Source organism: Hemitrygon akajei, chromosome 29, assembly GCF_048418815.1.
Source record: "Hemitrygon akajei chromosome 29, sHemAka1.3, whole genome shotgun sequence".
NCBI lineage: Eukaryota > Metazoa > Chordata > Chondrichthyes > Myliobatiformes > Dasyatidae > Hemitrygon > Hemitrygon akajei.
The window spans coordinates 35543699-35555698 of NC_133152.1; the positions used below are offsets into that span (position 1 = coordinate 35543699).

At 39.9% G+C, this 12000-nt stretch overlaps 1 protein-coding gene and 1 long non-coding RNA gene across 8 annotated transcripts in view; one reads left to right on the top strand and one right to left on the bottom strand.

Annotated features, from left to right (window-relative positions):
• Positions 1 to 8394, top strand: part of LOC140718436 (uncharacterized) — a 36175-nt gene extending 27781 nt beyond the window's left edge. Inside the window, exon 5 of the long non-coding RNA XR_012096691.1 lies at positions 7996 to 8394. This is a non-coding gene — a long non-coding RNA (uncharacterized lncRNA). The remainder of the gene's footprint in view (positions 1 to 7995) is intronic.
• Positions 1 to 12000, bottom strand: part of tp73 (tumor protein p73) — a 228472-nt gene that overhangs the window by 24879 nt on the left and 191593 nt on the right. For all 7 annotated transcript variants that reach the window (XM_073032167.1, XM_073032166.1, XM_073032170.1 and 4 more), the window contains one exon: positions 273 to 459. In XM_073032167.1, coding sequence (XP_072888268.1) covers positions 273 to 459 — 187 coding nt within the window. The remainder of the gene's footprint in view (positions 1 to 272; positions 460 to 12000) is intronic.

Consider the following 12000-nt stretch of genomic DNA (forward strand, 5'->3'; position numbering starts at 1 on the left):
ATGCAAAGCTACAACCTGTTTCCTCTCTAGGCATGGCCCTCCAACTGAGTGTAGGATCATTCATTTCTGTACATAGACAAAGTGGGTCAGTGCTATTAGGAAGGAAAGATAGGAAGAAAAATTGTATTGTTACTATGATACTAAGGTACAAAAAAGAAATTCTGTTTGCCACACCTCCAATACGATCTATACTTCAAAATCTTGTGCATGAAGAGCACTGACAAGGCACAAGGAGACAGAAATTGCACTGCATTTCAGGGACATCCACTCACCATCATTGAAGTCTCTGCCAAGTTCATGATTGGGGCAACGTTTCACCACTTCAGTCACATGCTCAGCCTTTTTATAAACTGGCATTGCTCGCACTACACTGCCCGGAGGTGGTGGCGAAGCCAGTTTCACTTGGATGGGACACGTCTTTGCAATCTGACAGTAAAGTTTCTTCAGCAGTGGTGAATACTATAAAAAGAAATAACACATAGAAAGCAGTAATTAAAAACACATGAACTTGTTCATCATGCCTCACTTGTCATTCTTCCACAGTAATTTCACAAAAGTTATCGGATGGAGTTGGATAATCCCACATTTAATTCTATACACATTTTATAAATATCCATATAGTGTGATGGTGCATGAATTAAATAGGTAAATTACTGGATTTTTTTATAATGGAGATACAACGTGGAGTAGATCCTTCTGGCCCTTAGAGCCACGCCACCCAGCGATCCCCCAATTTAATCCTAGACTAATCATGGGATAATTTACAATGACCAACTAACCTACCAACCGGTATGTCTTTGGACTGTGGGAGGAAACCCACATGGTCACGGGGAGAACCACAAACTCCTTAAAGGGAGTGGTGGGAATTGAACCCAAGTTGGCTGTATTGATAATCATTACACTACTGTGAAATAGAGAGGCAGTGAAATAAACTGATCAGTGCTTGGATTTCCTCTACAATATAGTGTAAAAAAACTGGGAATGGGTTGTTTCTACTGTAAAGAACTCAACATTGTAGATCATGCAACTTGTAAACAATTAAACCAGCTGGAGATATCAAAGGTTCATTTATTACCAAAGTATGTATCCATATACAACTCTGAGATTCCTCTTCTCCAGATAGCCATGAAGCAAAGAAAAACCATGGAAGTCATTCTGAGAGAAACATCAAACCCACCCACCCCCTGCACAAAAAAGGATGGCAGCCTGATCATCAACCCCTCCCCCCACAAAAAAAACTAACAGTATGCAACAAGAACATCAACCCCAAAATCCCTTCCCCTTGCACAATAAAACGGAAAGGAATGGGCAAAAACACAGAATATTGAAACCATAAGTCTCAGAAAGTCCACAATCCATAAATGCAATAGTTCAATCAATAAACACGGAACCACGGTAACAACCTCTGACAACATCAAAAGAGAGAGACACCACATGAATGCAGAGGTCATCCTGCCTGCATGACAGCAATAGGCCACTCACAGACTCCCTCTCTAGCAGCAGATGGATATCTGGAAAGGAAGGGGGCAGAAGCCAGAATAAGAAGGTAGGGGAGGGGAAGGAGTACAAGCAGGCAGGTGATAGGTGAGACCAGGTGAGGGGATGGTGGTGGGTGGGAAGGAGAAATAAATTAACAACTGAGATGTGATAGATGGAAAATGGTAAAGTCATAGAACATTACAGCATAGAAACAAGCCCTTTGGCCCATCTGGTTTGTGCTGAACCATTGACCTGCACCTGGACCATAGCCCTCCATACCTCTCCCATCCATGTACTTATCCAAATTTCTCTTAAATATTGAAAATGACCCTGCATCCATAACTTGCGCTGGCAACTCATTCCACACTCTCACCACCCTCTGAGTGAAGAAATTTCCTCTCCTGTTCCCCTTAAACATTTCACCTTTCACTCTTAACTCATGACCTCTAGTTGTAGTCTCATCCAACCTAAGCCTATGGAAAAAGCCTACTTGCACTTGCCCTATCTATAGACCTCATAAGTTTATATACCTCTATCAAATCTCTGCTCAATCTTATACGTTCTAGGGAACAAAGTCCTAACATATTCAACCTTTCTCTATAACTCGGGTCCTCAAGTAGACATGTGGATGTGTAAGAGACACCCAGATGGTATGTTGCCTCCCAGGTGCCAGGGTTAGGGACATCTCGGATCGTATCCATGGCATTCTAAAAGGGGAGAGTAAGCAGTCATAACTCTTGGTAAATATTGGCACCAATGACATAGGTAGGAAAAGGGAGGAGGTCCTGAAGAGAGAATTTAGGGAGTTAGGCAGAAAACTGAAAAGCATGACCTTCATCATAGTAATCTCTGGATTGCTGCCTATGCCATGTGCCATTGAAGGTAAGAATAGGATGATTCAGCAGATGAATGTGAGGATGATGAATGGTGCAGGGGGCAGGGCTTCAGATTGCTTAATTGTTAGGATTTCTTCTAGGAAGAAATGAACTATACAAAAGGGACGGGTTACTCCTGAATCCGAGGGGGATCAATATCCCTGAAGGCAGGTTTGCTAGAGCTGTTGGGGAGGGTTTAAACTAATTTGGCAGGGGGCTATGGGAACCAGAGTTGAGGGTTGAGGATCGGGCAATTGGTATACAACTAGGTGCAATCTGCAGTGAGACTTTCAGGAAGGATAGGCAAATGATAGGGCAAAATTGCAGTCAGTGTAACAAAGGGACAAAATCAAAATAGGGTGATGAATACAGGACTGAAGGTGTATTTGAATACATGCAGTATGCAGAATAAAGTAGATGATGTTATAGCAAAGTGAGAGCTTTGTAGGTATGATGTTATGGGCATTATAGAGTCGTGGCTGAAAGATCAGAGTTGGGAGCTTAACATTCAAGGATACACATTGTAACACAAGGATAGGCAAGTAGGCAGAGGAGGTGGGATGGCTCTGTTGGTAAAAAAAAAATGAAATCGAATCCTTAGAGGTGACATAGGATCAGAAGATGTAGAATCCTTGTGGGTAGACTTAAGAAACTGCAAGGGTAAAAATATTCTGAAGGAGTTATATACAAGCCTCCAAACAGTAGCCAGGATGTGGCCTACAAATTACAATGGAAGGTAGAAAACACATGTCAAAAGGACAATGTTACAATAGCTTTGGGAATTTCAATATCCAGGTAGATTGGGAAAATCAGGTTGGTGCTGGGACACAAGAGAGTGAATTTGTAGAATGCCTACAAGATAAGAACAAAAGAACATAAGAAATAGGAGCAGGAGTTGGCCATCTGGCCTGTTGAGCCTGCTCTGCCATTCAATAAGATCATGGCTGATCTGACTATTGACTCATCCAATGGTGGATGGACTAAATAAGTATTTAGCAACTATCTTCACCGTGGAAAACACTAGCAGTATGCTGGAAGTTTGAGAGTGTCAAGAGGCAGAAGCGAGGACAGTTAGGGGGAAGGTACTTGGGAAGCTCAAAGGTCTGAAGGTGGGTAAGTCATCCGGCCCAGGTGGAATACACCCCGAGGTTCTACAAGAGATGGCTGAAGAGATTATGGTTGACTTCATCCACTTTGCCTCCAACTTCCACCCTGCCCTCAAATTCACCTGGTCCATTTTCAATACCTCTCTTCCCGTTCTCAATTCTCATTGACTCTATCTCCAGAGACAGCTTATCCACTGATGTCTATTACAAACCCATGGACTCTCTCCATCCATGGCTTCCTACACTGTCATGATCAGGCCACACTTAGGTTGGAGGAACAACATTTTATATTCCGTTTGGGTAGACTCCAATCTGATGGCATGTACATCAATTTCTCAAACTTCTGGTAATATCCCCTCCCCTCCATTTCCCATTCCCTTTTCCCCTCTCACCATCTCCTTGCCTACTCCAGTTCTGCCAAAAGGTTTTGGCCCAAAATGTCAACTGTACTTTTTTTCCCATAGATGCTGCCTGGCCTGCTGAGTTCCTCCAGCATTTTGTGTGTGTTGACCATCCTTAATCAGTCCCTGTCTATTCAAATACTTATAAATCTGGTCCCTTAGAATATCTTCCAATAACATTCCCACTAAGAACTGAAGAAGGAATCTAACAGGACAGGACAGTGGACCATTGAAGAAATGGAAGGAGGAGAGGAACCAGATGGAAGTGATGTGCATGTGAAGAGAAGTGGTGAGAGGAAATGGCAAAAGAGAGAAAAAGGAAGGGGAAAGAAATTACTAGAGAAATTGATGTATTTGCCATCAATTTGGAGGCTACCCAGATGGAATATGAGGCGCTACTCTTCCAACCTGTGTTTTGCCTAATCGTGGCAGTAGAGGAGGCCATGGACAGCAAAGTTGGTATGGGAATGGGAAATCAAATTTCTGTCCATAGATGCTGCCTATCCTGCTGAGTTCCTTCAGCATTTTGTCTGTGTTGCTCAAGATTTCCAGCATCTACAAAATCTCTTGTGTTTAACCTATAATACAAAACCAACTTCTATATTAATCTCCTATTTTATGTAATAAGGCTATTTTTTTCCAATATATTTCCCTTCACATTTGCAGGAGCTGATGAATGAATGTGAATCTGACGCCTCACAAAGTGAGCTTGCTTCACAGTGCTGGATAATGAACTCTCTATTCATAGAGTCATAGAGAACTACAGCACAAATAGGCCCTTTGGTCCATCTATTCTGCGGCAAACTGTTATTCTGCATATTCCCATTCTGCGCCTGGACCACAGTCCTCCATACCACTCCCATCCATGTACTTATCGAAGCTTCCCTTAAAATGTTGTAATTGAACCCACATCTACCACTTCTGCTGGCAGCTCATTCGACACACACACACACACACCACTCTCTGAGTGAAGAAGATCCTCCTCAGGTTCTAATCTCAGCCAACCTCAGTGGAATTTACCCTATCTATACTGTTTATTATTTTGTATACCTCTATCAAATCTCCCCTCATTCTTCAATGTTACTTGAGATTCAGCCCAGCACAGATCTATTCTTATACAATGTCACCCAACATACATTTACTTCCCAATTTATCATAATTTGGTGATCAGTCAGGATGATGTGGCTTCTCTTTCTCATATTTTGCAACAAATTTGGCTGAAATGAGCAAGAAACAAATCCAGGAATTGCACACTGTATGGATTATCACCACATTGTTCTCACTGCAAAGAGTTTCAAGTTTTGCTTTTAGGTTTCAATTTAGCTATGTGCACTTTACCATAAAGTCTACTGTACATGATACAGGTACAGCTTTGACACAAAAAGATGAAAATCGGTTTAGACAGGGTTTCAAATCTATTTGTTTAAAGTATAAACTAAGTTAAACCTGTTTAGTCATGTCAAAGATGGAGAAATCTCTTTGTTGTGTCCAGAAACTGGTGTTTGAAATCCAAATGCTATGCTTCACTTTGAAAATAACTCCTCTATTTGATTTTCATTCATGGGTAGTACAGTTCAGTACATGGAGGTCTCCACATGATTACTGACGCGTTTTGGCATGTCGAGAAGAACCCAATACTCCAGCTGGAGTATATGATTTCCTGACGCCATCTGATATTTATACAGACATGAAGATTAATAGAGTTAAATGATAGTGTTTAAAAAACTATAAATTGTGATTGACTTTCCATCAGACTGCTATTCAGAGATCTGATTATGTAAGCTTCCCATATATGGGTAATCCAGGATAAAATCAATACCAGTGCACTGAGATATACCATTTGAACAAGATCAGGAAATGGGATTTGAGAATCAGCCCTTGTGTTCATGGGCTGCAGATATATTCAGATATGTTCCAAATCCTCATCACTGTCCTGTGGAAAGCACATACCAAAATCTAAGACAGGCAAGTCAGATATTGTTTATAATGCTTCCATGTTTGAACAGTTGACCTGTGTTCATATAGCTTGATGGTCACCTGGATAAAAGGTGCTTTAGAGCAGTACAAATTCTATTTGAGAGCACTCATCTCTTTGTCTCCCCCACCCCAAGCATTTCAACAGCATCACAAGAACACAAAGGAGCATCAGGAATAGGTTGCCAGGGCCCTCATCCTACCCTGCCATTCAACATGACCATGACTGATCTATGCTGGCCTCCACTCCTCCTCTGTGCCAATTCCTCAATCTTCCAAATATTTACCCATTTCCACCTTAACTAGTAACATAGCCTCCATCATCCTCTGAGGCAAAGAATTCCAGAGATTCTTTATCCTGTAGGAGAAGAAATTTTTACATACCTGTTTTAAATGACCGGCCCTTTATTTTGTAATTATGACTCTTTGTTTGTCATTCTCCCAATAGTGAAAGAATCTCAACATGTATCCAGCCAACCCCCTTCAATATATTCCCAAGAACCCATATTATATATTTGAATAAGGTCACCCCTTGTTTTTCAAATGCTAGTATCACTGCAACCTACAAACTCATTCTCAAGGACTCTTTACACCCATGTTGTTAGTATGTTTTATATGCATAATTTGTCTTCTTTTGCACATTACTTGTTTGCCAGTCTTTATTTATGTATAGTTTTTCATAAATTCTATTGTATTTTTTATTTTCCTGTGAAAGCCTGCAAGAAAACGAACCTTAAGGTGGTACAGTATATGGTAACCTATTTTTTTAATTTTATTTGAATTCTTTCAGTAGATCACTGTAAATACTCACCAGTAGAAGACATTGCAAAAACAAGGGGGAATTAAAAACACAAAATGCTGGCAGAACTCAACAGGCCAGACAGCTCCTCCCATAGATGCTGTCTGGCCTGCTGAGTTCTGCCAGCATTTTGTGTTTTTATTTATTTCCAGCATCTGCAGATTCACTCGTGTTGCTGGGGAATTAAAAAGTTTCGTAGAGTTGTACAACATGGAAACAACATGATCCTCTGTTCCTCCTTGTCCATGCTCACCCACTGCTACTCAATTATACAAATCGTACACTATTCCTGCTTTTTGTCATCCGTACATTCCCACTGGTCCCACGGATCCATTATGATCACTGCAACCTTCTACATCCCAGGGTCAATTTACAGTGGCCAACTAACAACCCACGTCATTGGGATGTGGGAGCAATTCAGAACATGGTTACATGGGAGAATTCCTAAACTCCATACAAACAAAACCAGAGGTCACAATTGAACTGAATTGTTGGAGCTGTAAAGAGGCAGCACTACTATCTGCACTACTGTGCTGCCTTAAATCATGACTGTATCTGTGTCAGATGTGACTGTTCTGAAAAGTTCAATCCCCATTCTGGAGACCCAAACACTAAATTTAGGCATATGCTCCAGTCCAACAATGAGAAGTGTGTTGCATTTCATAATACCAGGGACTAAATTGTATTCCCTCCAAATTGTGAGTTATGATTAATTTGCCTCCACCAACCACAGTCTGTCAGCAGAGAAGACTGATGTGGAATTCTAATTGTAATGAAGGTGTGGTAGAGTAGTGGGTGGTTAAAATATAACCAATTAAAGTCCATGGAAGATCAAAATTTTGGAATGTTATACTGACTCATTTGTTTGTTGCAGTTATCATACATTTAAACTACATATCAGATTAATAATATGCTTATTTCTTTGAACAAAGTTATATATTCTACTTTACAATTTCAAGGATAACTGGGTTGTCATCTTGGCCATCTCATCTTCAACTAATCCCAATATTCAGTTCTTTTCTGTTGTGGGACATTATTAGAGCAAAATGACTGGATGCTGGTTAAATTGACTGCAGTGGTTTACAGCATGAAGTGGTTTAAGGTGTTTCAATTACTTGACAATGTTCCATATCCTTTCACAACTCCAGAAAATACCAACGATGTCATCAGACAGGTTGACTATTGATACTTTCTCAGTTTGTTACACATGCACCGTCCTGCTGAAGGGTCTCGGCCCGAATCGTCAATTGTATTTTTTTTCCATAGATGCTGCCTGGCTTGCTGAGTTGTTCCAGAACTTTGTGTGTGCTGCTTGTATTTGCTAGAAATGGAACCTAATGGTTACTTAATCTACATTCTAGCTGTTGGCCTTTACATGTCCGTAGTACCGTGGACACTTTCAAGGAGCGATACCTCAAAAAGGTGGCATCCATCATTAAGGACCTCCATCACCCAGCACATGGCCTGTTCTTATTGCTATGATCAGGAAGGAGTTACAGGAGCCTGAAGGCCCACACTCAGTGATTTAGTATCAGTTTCTTCTCCTCAGGGATCTGATTTCTGAATGGACATTGAACCCATGAACACTACCTCACTACTTTTTATTTCTATTTTAGCACTACATTTAAGTTAACTATTTTATATATACTTACTGTAATTCACAGTGATTTTTTCTATTATTATTTATTACATTGTACTGCTGGCACAAAGACAACAAATTTTGCAACATTTGCTGATATTAAACCTGAGTCTGATTCTGATTTATTTCCTTGTCTATTTCTTAAACCCAACACAGTAGACCTCACATTTCATCATAATCTATGAAAACAGTGAGAAGTAAAAGCCAGGTGGTTTATGGCAAATTCTTCTCACCCAGAGCCTGGAATTTGCAAGCGACTTACTGATCACCGACTGGGGGTCGAGAAACAGGTTATCCACAGGGTACACAGGGTACTCTTCAAAGAAAAGACAAAATTAGCCACTGGAAATATGAACAGTGCTTTAGATCCTAGGTAACAATGAACAATGGTGTGTGAGATTTATTAGTAGACATTCAAGTATCTTTAGAGAGCAGTCGATATTAAACTGCTAGGAAATATAAGAGTGGGAGTATGCTTAGTCTATTATAGAGCTCCAACTTTCACATTTACATAAATGTATAGAGGCGTATTGTTGAACAGGTTGGAGGATGTGGAAGGTAAGGAGCAAAATTGGGAGTAAGATTACAATATTAAACATTTGAAATCATTTATTAACCATTTTCTAACAAATCACACCAAAAAATCAGTTGTAAATACACAAATATGCACAGATAACTTTAAAACCACATTGTCATTCTAAAGACGAGTTATATCTCTAGCAAAGACTAATTGCTCTTTCTGACTGTTAGTTTTGTTTGGGTGGTGGGACAGAAGGAGGAGGTGATTACAAGACCATAGACCATAAGATTTAAGAGCAGAATTAGGCCATTTGGCTGATCCATATTCCCTCTCAGCCCTAGTCTCCAGCCTTCTCCCCATATCCCTTAATGCCCTGTCCAATCAAGAATCTATCAACCTCTGCCTTAAATATACATAAAGACTTGGCCTCCACAGCTGGTTGTGGCAAAGAATTCCACAGATTTCCCACTCTCTGGCTCAAGAAATTCCTTCACATCTCTGTTCTAAAAAGACACTTCTCTATTCTGACGCTGTGTCCTCTGGTCTCAGACTCTCCCACCATAGGAAACATCCTCTCTATCAAGGCCTTTTACCATTTGATAGGTTTCAAAGAGGTCACCCTTCATTCTTCTGAATTCCAGTGAATACAGGCCCAGAGCCATCAAATGTTCTTCATATGACAAGCCATTCAATCCTGGAATCATTTTGTTGAACCTCCTTTGAATTCTCTCCAGTTTCAGCACATCCCTTTTAAGGGGCCCAAACCTGCTCACAATACTCAATGAGGCTTCACCAGTGCTGTCTCAACATTACATCTTTGTTTTTATATTCTAGACCTCTTGAAATTAAAGCTAACATTACCTTTGCCTTCCTCACCACAGACTCAACCTACAAATTAAACTTCAGGGAATCCTGCACAAGGACTCCCAAGTCCCTTTATACCTCAGTTTTTTGTATTTCTTCTCCATTTAGAAAATAGTCAACTCTTTTGTTTCTTCTACCAAAGTGCATGACCGTACACTTCCTGACATTCTATTCTATCTGCCTCTAATTTGTCCATTATTCTAATCTAAATCCTTCTGTAATCTCTCTACTTCTTCAAAGCTAACTGCCTCTCCATCTTGTCTTTATGTTGTCTGGAGACTTTGCACCAAAGCCATCAATTCCATCATCCAAATCAGTGACATATAACATAAAAAGCATCAGTCCCAACACAAACCCCTATGAAACATCACTGGTCATGGGGAGCCAACCAAAAAGACTCCCTTTATTCCCACTCTTTGCCTTATGCCAATCAGCCACTGTTTTATCCATGCTAGAATCCTTCTTGTAATACCATGGGCTCATAAGCTTGTTAAGCAGCCTCATGTGTGGTATCTTGGCAAAGGCCTTCTGAATGGCCTTCTGTCATTCGATTAGGGCTGATTTATTATCCCTCTCAACCCATTATCCTCCCTTCTCTCTGTAACCTTTGATGCCCTTACTAATCAAGAACCTATCAACCTGAACTTTAGATATACCCTATCAATTGGCCTCCACAGTCATCTGTGGCAATGAATTCCACAGATTCACCACCCTCTGGCTGAAGAAATTCTTCCTCTTCTCTATTCTAAAGGGACATTGTTCTATTCTGAGACTTTGCCCTCTGGTTCTAGACTTTCCCACTATAGAAAATATCCTCCCCACGTGCACTCTATCTGGATCTTTCAATATTCGATAGCTTTCCAAAAGATCCCCACTCTTTCTTCTAAACTCCAGTGAGTACAGGTCCAGAACAAAAATAACTCCCCATACATTAACCCTTTCATTGCCAGGATAATTCTGATTAATGTCCTCTGGATCTTCTATAATGCCAGCACATCCTTTCTTAAATGAGAGGCCCAAAGTTGCTCACAATACTCCAAGTAACATCTTATAATGCCTCGGCAATACATCCTTGTTTTTATATTCTAGCCCTCTCAAAAAAATCGCTAACATTGCATTTGTCTTCCTTACCACCAATTCAACTCTCAATTTAACCTTTAGAGATTCCTGCATGAAGACTTCCACTATTGGGTCTTGGTGCATAAGGAATCAGAGAATTTAAATAAGTGGCCTGGACCAGAGATAGGGTGCAGCTATGGATTACTCAGTCAAAATAGAGGATTTAACAGACAGTAAAGAGACCTTTCAAAGACTTCAGAGGGACTGACCAGCAGCAAATATTTAATGTGGATTTGAATGCATGGAAAATGGGAGAATTCAAGGAAAATCACTTCAGTGTAGTTGAATAGAAAATTGAGGGATTCAAATGCATAGTTTTCTAAAGGTCCAATCAGGCAAAGGAATCAGAGTGCATATTTTGAGTTGTATAAGTTGTAGCATCAATTACAAAAAAACTGAAAAGATAGAAAACTCCAAAAGAGATTCATCAGAATATTGACAGGAATGGTTAACTATAACTTTGAGGAGAAAACGAAGACACAAGGACATTTGCACTGGAGCACTCAGTAGATTTTTAAAAAAAATTGTTACAGTTTTCATGGCCTGAACAGGAAATTACAGTTTTCTTAGTTATTTAAAGCTATCATGACCGGAATGTTAGAATGAGAAGTTTCTAGACACGTGATGTTATTGCAGAGTAAAATGCTCTGATACAGAAAATAGTGATCTAAAAGTCATTCAATCTTTAAAGAGAAAATTAAATTTGAAGCAGATGAACGTTCAGAGCTATAGGATGGAATACATCAGTAAGATTAGTATTGAATTGCTCCAAGAAAGAATCAACATAGAATCCATTAGATGCCTTGCAATTAGTCAGCCATTCTCTGGATATGAGATGATTTGATTGCAAGTTTTAGAATTTTAAGAGGAATGGGGGGGGGGGGGGAGGGAGAGCCACAGGGATCAGAAAGGAAAAGTGATTTAAGACCATTGATCAGATCGGCTATACTTTACTGAATGAGAGAGAGGCTTGAAGAATTACATGCATTCTTGTTCTTGTTTTGTATATTTTTATATTCTTACATTAAAAATGTGCATTAATACAGTTTAATATTCAAACCAATGCAAAAACAGGCCACATAAATTGGACTAATAGAAAAAAAGAATGCTTAGCAAATTTGCGTGGATGTGTGGTTGGGGAAAAGAAACATTTAAGACTAATGAAGATGGGGAGAAAATGTAGCAAATGGAGAAAGTCCGTAACTCAATGTAGCAATACAAACC